Source organism: Eumetopias jubatus, unplaced genomic scaffold, assembly GCF_037043125.1.
Source record: "Eumetopias jubatus isolate StellerSeaLion01/CBP00866 unplaced genomic scaffold, mEumJub1_p1.0 scaffold_16, whole genome shotgun sequence".
In the NCBI taxonomy this organism is placed as follows: Eukaryota; Metazoa; Chordata; class Mammalia; order Carnivora; family Otariidae; genus Eumetopias; species Eumetopias jubatus.
This window is the reverse complement of record NW_028274822.1, coordinates 88,781,669-88,795,191: the sequence shown is the minus strand read 5'-3', so window position 1 is coordinate 88,795,191 and position 13,523 is coordinate 88,781,669. Positions and strand designations below refer to the sequence as shown.

At 48.2% G+C, this 13,523-nt stretch overlaps 1 protein-coding gene across 2 annotated transcripts in view; it reads right to left on the bottom strand.

Moving 5' to 3' along the window:
• Window positions 1-11,266, bottom strand: part of BRI3BP (BRI3 binding protein) — a 28,676-nt gene extending 17,410 nt beyond the window's left edge. For both annotated transcript variants that reach the window (XM_088019376.1, XM_028089007.2), the window contains exon 1: window positions 11,063-11,266. In XM_088019376.1, the coding sequence (XP_087875502.1) occupies window positions 11,063-11,266 (204 nt within the window). The remainder of the gene's footprint in view (window positions 1-11,062) is intronic.
• Window positions 11,267-13,523: the final 2,257 nt, after the last annotated feature.

Below are 13,523 nucleotides of genomic sequence, written 5' to 3'. Positions count from 1 at the left end.
AAACGTGACGCTCAGGGAACGAAGCCAGACACAAGAGGCCACACAGCAAATGATTATGTTTGCATGAAATGTCCAAGAGAGGCAAAGCCATAGGGATGGAAAGTAGTGGGTCGCCGGTCATACTGGATTAGGGGCTGTGATAGCTAAAAGGTACACGATTTTTCTAGAAGTGATGAAACGTCCTACCACGGACTGTGGTGATGAGTGCACAACTCTGTGAACAGACTAACAAGGGTTGAATGGCACATTTTAGGGGGATGAATTGTATGGTACTTGACTTATACCTCCATAAAGCTATTTTAAAATGGAAGGGTAAAAAAAAAAAAATAGAAGACCTGTGATTAAAAAAAACCAAAAACCAAAAAACAGGGCACCTGGCTGGCTCAGTCAGTGGAACATGTGACTCTTGATCTCAGGGTCCTTAGTTCAAGCCCCACGTTGGGTGTGGAGTCTCCTTAAAAAAAAAAATAAAAACAAAAAACAAAAAAACACATACACACACAAATGAAAAGACTGTGTGGAGCACACCAGAAAGAAGCATCCGTGTCACAAAAAAGAGAGGGCGGCTGTCCCTCTTCTCAGTGGAGGGAGGTGGTGCAATGCACCTTCCCCCAGGTAGAAGGCCCATTGGTAATGGTCTAATTAAAACTCTGTTTTTAGGGGCACCTGGGTGGCGCAGTTGGTTAAGCATTCAACTCTTGGTTTCGACTCGCATCGCGATCTCAGGGACATGTGACTTAGCCCAGTGCTGGGCTCTGTGCTCAGAGGGGACTCAGCTTGGGAGTCTCTCCTTCTCCCTCACCCTCTGTCCACTCCCCTCTCTTTCTAAAAAACAAAAACAAAAACAAAAGGCTCCTTTTTTAAAAAGAGCTTTACTGGCATATGATTTACATACCATTAGGTTCATGTCTTCAAAGTGTCCAGGTGGCTGGTCTTTGGAATAAGTCACGAGGTTACAAAGTTATACAACCATCACCATAATCTAATTTTAGAACATGGTCATCGCCTCCAAAGAAACCCCCCCATCCCTCCACCCCAACCTAGGCAACGACTTATCTGTCTCTACGGATTTGCCTTTCCTAGACTTTCCATGCAAATGGAATTGTACAACACGTGACCTTTCATGTCCGGCTTCGTTCTCTCATAATGACATTTCCTATGTCGTACCAGGAATCAGGAGTTCATTCCTTTTTATGGCCACATAGCATTCCACTTTGCAGATACGCCCTGTTTTGCTCATCCTGTTGCATAATGGGTGTACGACCCATACATGTTGGTCTGGAATTGGGTAGCAGTTTTTATACTTTGTTCAAATGGAGGAAAAAGGAAGGGCGCTAGGCTTTTCTAGAAGAGGGTATTGGGCCTTTGAGATGGCACCAGCTCCCCCAGAAAGGGTGTGAGGAAGCAACTATTTTGGAAGGAAGAGGCACCAGTGCTCACACCGCTGAAACTCTCTGTGCCTCAGTTTTGTCAGCTGTCAAATGGGGCCAAGACAGGATTGGACACTGCAACCTGGAAAGGCCTCTGCACAGGGTGGGCACGCACCGGGGGCCCGGCATCGGAGCTGCTAAGGATGCTTCTGTCACAGCGCCTAGACACACAGGTCTCCAGGTAGGTGCCTGCAGACCCACCATCCTGGGAAATCCTCATGCCCACGCAGGACGGGCATTGCTCAGAAGGAAGAACAGGCCCCTTCCTGAAAACTGGCCAGGGCAGGAGAGGCTGAAAGCAGAGAAGGGCCCACCCTTGGCCTTTTAACCACGCACTGGGCAAGCTCGCTCTCTGACCTGTGGGCACGCTGTTGCTTTAGCAAGAGATGTAGTTCCTGAGATGTAGGACACCTTGGCCCACTTCACCTGGCAAAGACACGCGAGCCCTGAGGGCGATGAACTGTGTTCTCCCTAAACCCCTACCTTGAAGCCCGAATCCTCAGGACCTCAGAATGTGACTGGAGTTAATGATAGGGTCTTCAGAGAGGTAAGTAAGGTAAAACCAGGTCACTAGGGTGGGCCCTAACCCAATGGGACCCATGTCCTTATAAGAAGAGGAGATCAGGACACAGACACACAGAGAGGGAGGGCCACGCGACGACACGTGTGCGCATCAAGGAGAGAGGCCTCAGAAGAAACGACCCTGCCAACACCGTGGTCTCGGATTTCTAGTAAATTCCTATTGTTGGAGCTGCACCGTGTGGCCCTGTTCGGGCAGCCCCGAGCCACTACTACAGGGGTTATACTGCAGCCCGGGCCCGGAGCGCTGCACCTGCCCAGTGCGGACGGGGACTCGCCCCAGGACGGGGGCCCGGCTTGTCCACCACAGAAGCCACAGGGGACAGAAGAAGCAGTGAGAGGGAAAGAGCCCTTCAAACTAAGGCCACTTGAATCAGGCTGAGAGTCTGTGCCCTTGATGTGTCTTCCACTCAAACCCACACGAGAAAAACCTCAGACCCATCACAGCCGACGGGTGTCTTGCAGAATCCTTGACCGGGGCTCCTGCAAACTGCCCAGGTGGCCGCCACCAAGGAGAGGCCGAGAGATGTCCCAGCTCAAGGACAGCTCGATCCAGTGCACTGTTCTGGATGTGATCCTTGGACACAAAAGGATGTGGGGTAAAAACCAAGGACATCGAAAGAAAGCATGGGCTCTGAACTACTAATAATCTATCAATACTGGTTCATTCACACAACAAACGTGCTCTAGGAATGTAGGACGTTCCCAACAGGGGAATCTGGCTGCAAGGAATGAGGGGATTCTGTACCATCCTCTCAATTTTTCTATAAATCTAAAACTGTTCTTAAAAAAATAAAGATATATCTATTTTTAAACATTTTTTTAAAGTCATCCCTAAGCCCAACGTGGGACTCGAACTCACAACCCGAGATCAAGAATCGCGTGGTCCACCGACTCAGCCAGTCTGGCGCCCCTTAAGGGAAAGATATTTTTTTAAAAGGGTGACTTAACAGACACAGTGGTTAAATGCAGGGTAAACTTTGCTTGGATCCCAATGCAAAGGAAGTAATTTTGTCGGGAGACCTTTCAAGTCCGTCGAAAAACTGGAAAATGGACTGGGGTTAGTCACTACAGAATATTGCCATGAGCCGTGTGTTTTGTGGTCATGTTTTTGTTGTTTGTTAAAGATAGACTAAGGGGCACCTGGGTGTCTCAGTCGTTGGGCGTCTGCCTTCGGCTCAGGTCATGGTCCCAGGGCCCCGGGATCGAGCCCCGCGTCGGGCTCCCTGCTCGGCGGGAAGCATGCTTCTCCCTCTCCCGCTCCCCCTGCTTGTGTTCCCTCTCTCGCTGTGTCTCTCTCTGTCAAATAAATAAATAAAAATCTTAAAAATAAATAAATAAATAAATAAATAAGATACAGACTAAAGTATTCTCAGGTTAACTAATATGTCTTGGATTGGCTTTAAGATATTATTGCAGGTCAAACGTCGTTTTTGGCGAGGGGATAAATGTAACAGGAATGGCAGAAGGTTGATAAACAGAAGCCATGGGTGTTGGGTGTGGGGTTCATTACAAGATTCTTTCTCCCTTTGTGCAGGTTGTACAATGTTCGGGGTGAAAAGTTAGAACAAGGGGGACTCAGGTGAACGGACTCAGGAGGCCCACAGCTGTCCCCGAGGGAGGAACAAAATTACTCAAGCCAGGATTTCATTATCCCTCTTCTTGCAGCAGAAAAGCCTGGACACCCACCTCCGGGCAGCGTCCTGCACCCCAGTCTCACCCCTGTCACCCTCTGGCTTATGAAAACTGACTCCAAGGAAAATCCGCAAACGTGTCTTGATGAGCAAGTCAGAGAAGGAGTGACGTTTCTGCGGTTTCGAGTTTGCCCGAGCCTGTGAAGGACACGCCAACTGCAAGGACCGCAGGAACGAAAAACACTAGGACATACACAGAGATCACAAATGAATCACCAAGGGGAAGGGCAACCACACAGGCCCCTTCAGTAGAATTCTTGCCGGATAGGTGTGTGTGCCCCTATGTAAACTGTGAGGGAACAAGCAGACAACACACGCTGCAGGACATTTCAAGAAACGACTGGTCTGGGGGCACCTGGCTGGCTCAGTCAGTGGAACTGCGACTCTTGATCTCGGGGTTGTGAGTTCAAGCCCCAGGTTGGGGGTAGAGATAACTTAAAAATAAAATCTCAAAAAAAAAAAAAAGAAAAGAAAAGAAAAGAGTGGTCTGTCAAGACCACAGTGAGATACCCTTTCGGCCTCACTCCGATGGCTATAATCAAAAAGACAATGACGAGTGTTTGCAAGAATGTAGAGAAATGGGAATCCTCACATGCTGCCGGTGGGAATCCAAAATGGTGCATCTGTACAGTGATCGCTTGAAATGTCAGTTACCACGTGCCCCAGCAATTCCACTCCTACTTACACACCCCAAATGTTGAAAACGTATGTTCATATGAAAACTTGTACATGGGGCCACCTGGGTGGCTCAGTCGGTTCAGCGTCTGCCTTTGGCTCGGATCGTGCCCCCAGGGTCCCGGGATCGAGTGCCACATCGGGCTCCCCGCTTCTCCCTGTCCCTCTACCTGTTGCTCCCCCTGTCTGTGCATTCTCGCTCTCTCTCAAAAAAAAAAAAAACAAAACCAAAAAACTCGTACATGAATGTTCACAGTAGCATTATTCATAGTAGCCAAAAAGTGGAAACAACCCAATATCCATCAACTGATGAATAAATAAAAACTTGTAAGAAGAGATGAGGTTCTGATGCAGGTCACACCGTGGATGAATCTTGAAGCAGCCAGATACTCCGTGTGATTCCCTTTGTATGAAACGTCCAGAATAGGCAAGTCTACGGAGCCAGAATGCAGATTTGGGGTGTCTAGGGATGCGGGAAGAGGAATGATGGCTAATGGGTACAGGGTCTCTTTCTGGGGTGAAGAGGATATTCTGAAATCGATTGTGGTGACGGCCATACAGTTCTCTGAATGTACTCAAAACCGCTGGGCTCTCCATGACCCAAGTGTATGGTACCTGAATTAGCGCTCCCTAGAGCTGTTACCAAAACAAGGGGGAAGAAAAGGCAATTGGTCTGCGTTGTTCAAAAATGTCAATGTCAGAAAAGCTCTCCACACCCCCCCTCCCAAGAAAGTGAGGGAATTTTGACAAACTCAAGGACACTAAGGAGACGTGAAACCTAAATGCAGTGAGCAATGCCTGATTACGCATTAGATTTTTTTGGAAAGCTGTAAAGGAAATGTAAATATAGACTATATGATGAGTTCTTATTGTACTAAATGCAAGGTTTTTTCTGGCGGCGTGGACAACGGTATCGTGGTTCTGTAGGGAGAAAGTGTCATGACACCTGCAACTCACTTTCAAATGTTTCTGTGAAGAAAAAAACATGCCTGTGCATGTGCACACGTGAGCCCGTATGCACGTGTGTGCTTGTGCGTGTGTGTGCGGTGTGTGCAAAGAAAAAGAGAAAAACAAGTTTGCGGGAAATGTGACCCAACGGGGGCCAGGGGAGGAGTTTCTAGCTGTTCTTTCAACTGCTCTGTACTTCAAAATTTTTCAAAATAACAAGTTAGAGGAAACATTTTGATTGTGGTGATGTTTTCACAGATACATCAAAATGTATCAACTTGTCCACTTTTGGACACTTTCACCCTACTTTAAATAGGTAGTCTCTTGAAGTGTAATGTCAGTTACACTACTCTGTAAGGCTTTTCGATGGGGTGGGGTGGGAAAAAAAGACTGGGAAGTGTCAGAGTTATTTTGCTCAGAATACTTTCTTGCAAACAGCTAACAATGCAAGCCTCTCAAAAAACAAAAACACAAGACGGACAGCTCAATAGAAAAATGGCAAAGAAAACAAAGGCAGTTTCCAGAAAAGAAAACGCCAATGGATTCTGAATAAGTGAAAAGACCATCTATCTCAAAGATAGTAAAACCAAAAATTTAATGACACACTTCATTGGAGAAGGTTGGAAGCCAGCCTTCACGTGTCTGGGTGGAGTGAAAACGCGTCATTCTTTGGAAAACAATCCAGCAGTCTCTCTTGGTATTAAAAGTATATATGGGGCGCCTGGTGGCTCAGTCGGTTAAGAGTCTGCCTTCAGCTCAGGTCATGATCTTGGAGTTCTGGGATCGAGTCCCGTGTCGGGCTCCCTGCTCAGTTGGGAGTCTGCTTCTCCCTTTCCCCCTGCTCGTGCTCTCTTTCTCTCTCTCTCAAATAAATACACAAAATCTTTTTTTTCTTAAGTGTATATGGAATTAGAACTGGGTGTAAAGACAAAACTAATTTATGTTGTCAAAGTCAGGAGAATGGTTGCCTTGGGTTGGGGGGGTAGAGGGCCTGGGACAATCCATTTCTAGATCCACGTGCCGGTGACACGGGTGCATTCAGGGTATAATGATTCACTATGCTTTATACTTCTCATGCAGAAAAGTACACCAACTAGAACTCAATTTAAAAATTTCTAAATGCACAGACCCTTTGACTCAGCAATCCCATTTCTAACAGTCTGCAGATGAACTTGTCTATGTGCACACACAACACTCTGCATATGGAGACCTTTATTGCCGCCAGGTTTGGAGGGGCAAAAGATGTGAAGCTAACAAATCATCGACTATTAGGGGGTGGGTTAAGTTACGGTACATCCTGAATGATAGTTTGCTTTTTGCAGCCCTCCAAAAAGAAGGAATCAAAGCTTTATGTACCAATAGGACCTGGTCTCCAAAACTCATTAATTAAAAAAGAAGAGGAAGAAGGAGGAGGAGGGGGAGGGGGGAGGAGGGGGAGGGGGAGGGGGGAGGGGGAGGAGGGGGAGGAAGGGGAGGAGGGAGGGGAAGAAGAAGAGTGGAAGAGCATGCATAATGAAACACAAACAGAAAACCCATGAAGAGGCAGGATCTGTCTGTATGCTCAGAATATCTGGCTGCTCTGGGAAGGAGAACGGATGGGGTCAGAGGTAGCAAGCAGATCTCTTTTTCTTTCTTTTTTTTTTTTTAAAGATTTATTTATCCATCTGAGAGAACAAGAACGAGAGAGAGAGAGAGAGAGAGAGAGAGAGCACACGAGAGGGAAGAGGGTCAGAGGGAGAAGCAGACTCCCTGCCGAGCAGGGAGCCCGATGCGGGGCTCGATCCCGGGACTCCAGGATCATGACCTGAGCCGAAGGCAGTCGCTTCACCAACTGAGCCACCCAGGCGCCCCAGATTTCTTTTTCTTAACTTTTGAACTATTTGAAATAGCATTCCATGCAACTGTGGCCTTATTAAAAAAAAAAACAAAAACAAAAACAGAAAACAAAACTTTAAACTTAAAAAAAAAAAAAAACTAACTAAAAAGCAAAGGGGTAAGAAAAAAACACCAGCTCTCAGCTTAGCATTCAGACGTTCCCACCATGTGAGTCCAGCTATAATTTTTCTCTGTGCTCCCCAAGATCTACACCCCAGTGCAGCCAACCTGTGAACCGTGCCCCAACCTTGCCCCAGCCCTTTCCTTCCCTGCCAACCCATCTTCCCAGACCCAACTCATGGCCCCTTCCTCCACCCCCTGCCCAATGCCTCCAGGCAGGGCACTCCACCCCTTTCTCCTGGCTCCCCACAAGGCCTTTCTTGCATCACTGTTGAGCCTGTTTTGTTAAACCCTAGGTCCTGCCTGACATGTTTGTCTCCCTCTGTTCCTTGCTCTGTCACAGCCCTACAACTGGCCCTCCCTGGCCCTCATACACCAAACCCATTCCCATCGCAGGACCTTTGCTCATGCTGTTCCCTTTGCCTGGCATGCTGTGTCCCTCCACCTCCTTCTCATTCAGCTCACTCTATTCCACGTATTTCCAATTCTGCAGAGGTTACAAGTGTAGGCACGCCCAGCCCTCTCCCTCTGATTAGCTAGACCGGGGGCAAGAGATTCAACCTTTCCATGCCTTGCTGTCCTCATCTGTAAAACAGGGAAGGTCATCACAGAGCCTCTCTCTTAGAACAGTACAGACACACACTAAACTTAAAGATTCTTCTTCATTATGATTACATCATCTTCTCTTATTTCTGTAATGGCACTTATTACTCGGAAATAATCTTGTTTTATGTGTCTGACTTATCTATCGCCCGTCCTGTGAAAGGTCCACAGGAGGGGCCATTTTGTCTGGCTTGTGCTCATATAATAGGCGCTTAAGAAATTTTTTTAAGTTGTTGTAAAATACACACAGCATAAAATTAACCATTTTAAAGTGTACAGTTCAGTGGCATTTAGTACGTTCACACTGTTGTGCGATCTCTACCTAGTTCCAAAACATTTTCATTGCCCCCAAAAGAAACCCCTTATCAATTCAGCAGTCACTCCCTATCCCCCCCCTCCCCTTAGCAACCATTTTACCTAATTTCAGGCTCTACGGATTTGCTTGTTCTGGATATTTCATACAAATGGAACCATACAACATGTGGCCTTTGGTGTCTGGCTTCTTTCATTTGTTTTTCACGTTTCATCCAAGTGCTTTCTTTATTCCTTTTTATGGCTGGATAATATTCCCTGCTTGCACAGGCCACAGCTTATCCGTTATCAACTGATAAATATTTGGGTTGTTTCCACTTTTTGGCTAATATGCAAAGCACTATGAACACTCATGTACAAGTTGCTTAATAGTTTTTAAAAAATAAATGAGTTGATCACTCTCCTACCAGATGAACCTGTTTCTTATATAATAAATATCTTCTACCATGTACTAAATGCTTATTCAGTACCTGGTATTGTACAATGTGGCTCATTGCATTCAACCTCTAGTTCATCTCCCCTGTGCAAATGAGACAGAGAGGTCAAACAACTGGCCCGCGGTCACAGACCTAGGGATTCCGACCCATGTCTGCTGGACAGCAAGGCCCATGCTCCAAACCAGAACATCACGGGTTTATTCTAGTCGTGGCCCAGATTAGAATACGGGGTGTGTCTTTAAACACCCTCAAACTTCACAACCCACCAAGCCGGTCTGGCTCCAATTAGTAACCCCAGGCATGCTGAAAACTACAGTTGCCAGCAGACCCAGTTTTTGTTTAATTAAGAGTAACAAAACAGCCTCCCCCAAGCCTGGCCAGTCTAGGCTACACGCAGCAGGAAATGTCAGGTCAGCCTCATTCTAGATGCTGGATTGATGGGGGGAACCAGAAAGGATCATGAGGCAAGAAGACCTGGGAAGGTACCACTGTGGACTCCAGGCCCACTCTGCCTGGGTTCAATTCCTGGCTCTGGCACTCAGTTTGGCTTGAAGCCACGCACATCACCACTCTGTGCCTCAGTTTCCCTACCTATAACATGAACACATTAACAGTACCTACTCATAGGGTTGTTCTAAGAACTGAGTTACCTTATCTATAAAAGCACTCAGCACATTTCAAGCAAATAACAGTTTATCATCCCTATTGAAGGCACAAACCCTGGTTTACCCCAGGAAGAATTCTGAACTTGAGATTCCCAGGTTCTTTGCCGGAATAGAGCTGTCTTATTGTATCAATAACCCAGAGCTTAGGCCCTTAAGTATCATTCTGTATTTCATGCCCATAGAACTTAGATTCTCACCTAGGACCATCTGCTGAAACATGAGTTGCCTGCCCTTATACCTGCACAAGTCAGACTTTCAAAATTTTTGCTCCAAAACAAAAGATTTTTGCCTTCAAATCATTCAAGAACAATGGCACCTTGCTCACACCCTTTATGCCCAGGCAGACAGGATGAGAATCTTTTTGCACCCAGGTGCTGGGTCATGCCCACCTACAAAGTGATCTTCTCCCCACAGAGCCCACAACCTCCACAAGTGTCTGCACACCCATAGGAGAGGGCAGTCAGAAGTCAGTTTTCCTACTAAATTAATCTTTTTATTTCACCCAATAAGAATATCCAGCTAATCTGATTTGGGTTTTAATTTTTTTTCCCACCTCCATCTCAAGCACCAGAAAACTTTTTTTTTTTCCCACCCTGGAAGTCCTTCCAACAGGGCTAAAAGCAATGTGGATTTGCACCTTGGCCAGGGTGTAGGTGATACTGATTCAGCCATTATTCTGGGCCAGGAAGGCACCAACGATTCATAATTACCACCTCATAATGAAGGGGATATTATGATTAACCCCTTTTAAAGAATAAAGAAACTGAGGCTCAAAGAAACGAAGCCACTTGTGCAAAGCCAGCCGGCTTGTAAGCTGTAGAGCGAGAACTTGAGTTCCCAAACCCCAGGGCTAGCTTAGAGCAATGATTTTAACAGGAGGAACAGCAAGCGCTGCGCTCAGGGAACCACATTACCACATGCAACTGTCCCTCATTCACTTCCCCTTTCTCAGGGGACTTGGCCCCAAATGAAGCCCGTCCCACCAGGCTCCAGAGGGCAGACAGGGTGTGGGGAGAAGTTCCCGCGCTCCTCCTGGACGCTCAACATACAGGGGTCTGCAGATTGATAAAAGCTCCAAAATAAAAACGCTCCAAATCAAGGGGCGGCACACAGTAGGAACTCAGGAGACTTACTGGGCCAGGTTGCCAAAGCAACAGAGCAGACCGCACTACTCCCCTTTCTTTTCTTGTAAAGTTAAAAAAAAGGGGGGGCTAAATATCCTCAAAGCAGAAGGAGGAGGGCCTAAGGTGCTCAGGGTAAGTGGGTCGGTGCGAGGCTAGCAGAGATGTGGGGTTGCTGGGGAGCGGGCAGGGCGCCCCCTGGGCAGCCCGCGCGGCGCCTGGCTCATAGTAGGTGCTCCTTCAAACGCGCTGAATGAATGAATGAGAGGCGCGGCCGGCGTCAGCGCAGCCCAGGGGCCGCCCTGCCCGCGCCGCGCTAGCGGGCAAGGTCCAAGGAGAAGTGCCGGGCGCTGAGCCCAGGGCGCCCGAGGCCCTGCGCCCCCGCCGTGCGCGGGCACCCGCCGCCGGTCCCGACCACGGCCTGGCGCGGGCGCGGGGGCGGGGGCCCGCAGGCGGCAGGCCGCGGGGCGCAGGCCGGCCTCCCCTCTCCCCTCTCCCCGCCGCCCGGCAGCCCCGGAGGCCGCGCACGGCCCAGGCCGGACCCGGGCGCCAGGTGCGCGGCGGCCGGGGCAAGGTGACCGCAGGCTCGAGCCCGGCGCCCACCTTCTGAGCGGCGCGCACGTTGTCCTCGCCGAACAGGCTGCTGACGCTCTGCGAGAAGGTGTTGACCGTGCGGCGGTAGCTGTTCTTCTCGGTGCCGCCGCGGCCCCGCGCCCCCTGCGCGCCCGGGGCCAGCAGCCCGAGGAGCAGCAGGAGCAGCAGGAGCCCAGCCCGGGCCCGGGGCCCGCCCGAGGCGCGCGCGCCCATCCTGGGGCCGGCGGGATGCGGGGTCGGGAGCGGGGCCGAGGGCCGCACCGGGGACGCCGCGGTTCCGGCGGGGACCGCGTTGGCGCGCTCGGGGGGCCGCGCGCCGCGCCTCTGTCAGCCGCCACCGCCGCTGTCGCAGCGCCACCTGCCCCGCCCCGCGCGCAAAGCCGCGACGGCCCTGCCCACGCCTCGCCCCGCCCCCGGACGCGGGGTCCCGGCCAACGACCCCGCCAACGTCCCCGCCAACGTCCCTACGAGGGGCCGCGGAGGCCGGAGGCTGCTTTTTCTCCCCGCCCCCACTGAATGTGTGTGTGGGAGGTTAACCTTTAGCAAGTATATACTAATTTTTTATTTTTAACTTTTCGGTAAAAAGCAGCCCGCGCCCGTAAAACTTGAAACGGCCTCAGCAAGGATAATGACCTTAATTGATTGGAGACCCAGATACAAACATGTCACGGAGTTTATAACGATTCCCCAAACCTTGGCCACCGTTGGCGATGGCAAGGGCCCCAGCTCATCCACTCCTCCGTTCTGAAATTTTGAAATAAAGGGGAAGCAGCGAGCATCCCTCCTGCCCTTCCTGAACGAACTGTAATTCAGCATCACGGAATAGGTGAGGAGGGAAAGTTTTCTGAAGATGAAGTCCAGCTGGTTAAAAAAGGAGGGCGCGAGAGAGTTAGAGAATCACGTTGCACCCCGTTCGTGAAATGATGGATGCAGGAGCCAGGCAGCAAGAGACTGAAACCAAAAAGGTGACTTGAAAATGGAGAGGCCTCGCTGTCCTGACCGGGACGCGCCCTACCCTAGTAGCAGGAAGTACCTGCGCCACCTACGATGGATTCTTGCCAAAACACTTTGAACCCTCAGCCGATCTAGCCTCTATATCTAACCCAACAGTTTACAGGAAATAGGGGGGCATGGAGGAGAAAATGAGGAGAAGCCTCCGGTCAAATCCAGCATACGGAGCCTTCTACAGGGCAGAAGACCCAGTTTCTTCAATAAGTAAATGGTATAAAAAGTGAAGGAGGATGATTGATTTTAAAGGACTGAAGAGCCATCATTAACCAAATGCAACACAAGGGCCTAAAGCAAACCGTGACCAACCAGACATTTTTTTTTGAGACGGCCAGGGAAATAAAACTTAACCTTTGCCAATCCAAAGAGTGAAAAATTGTATCTTATTTTTGAACTTACACTTTCTCTGGATTCCTGGTGAAGTTTTCATATATTTATTGACCACATATTCTAAGGTTTGTTTGTTTTTTTTTTTAAAGATTTTATTTATTTGACAGAGAGGGAGCACTAGAGGGAGTGTGAGAGGGGGAAGCAGGCTCCCCGCTGAGCAGGGAGCCCAATGTCGGACTTGATCCCAGGACTCAGGGACCATGACCTGAGCTGAAGGCAGATGCCTAACCAACTGAGCCACCCATAAGTTCTTATTTTTTAAGAAAACTTTTTTACTGAAGTATAGCATACAAACAGAAAAATACCCAAATCGTAAGGTGCTTTTGTATGAGTTTAAACAAACAACACATGAGGTAACCAGCACCCAGACCAGTTTACCAGCCTCTGGGGAAAGCTCCCTTTGTCCTCTCCCACTCACTATTTCCCCTCCAAAATGTGGGGAATTTATTTTGCCTGTTTTTGAACATGATGTACATGAGATCACACAGTATGCTCTTTTGTGATTGGTTTCTTTTTTCAACATATTTACGAGAGGTCTTTTTCATTATATTTTCTGGAGATAATCCTTTGGTATATAATATTTTAGGAGAAAATATAGGATAATGTACTATTACCTACTTAAGTTTAAAATGGGCACACTTTTTATTTATTTAAATAAAGATATTTAAGGGGAAAACTGCAGACCACAATCATTCTAAGCTATAAAACCCAAGGAACCAGAGGTTTGATATGCTAATTATGTTTTCCCCCACAAAATCCATTTAATATATATCTTTATAAACATGTTCATACTACCATCAAAAAAAAAAAAAAAAAAAAACATGTTCATACCTTCACTACCGAAGTCCTCTCATGCCCCACCTGTGTGTGTGTGGAGATTTGTTTTTGCTTTTGTTTTTTGGGGGCAGGAGGGAAGCTAATGCAGTCACATTCTTCGTTCCTTCCTATATTCAATAACTACTTATTATCTGCTCTGCAGCCAGGTCTCGTTTTAGGTTCTAAAACTCTAAAATCCTAATGCCTTCACCTTTTTTTTTTGTAATATATTTTAAATGTCTGCCCTTTACAGATT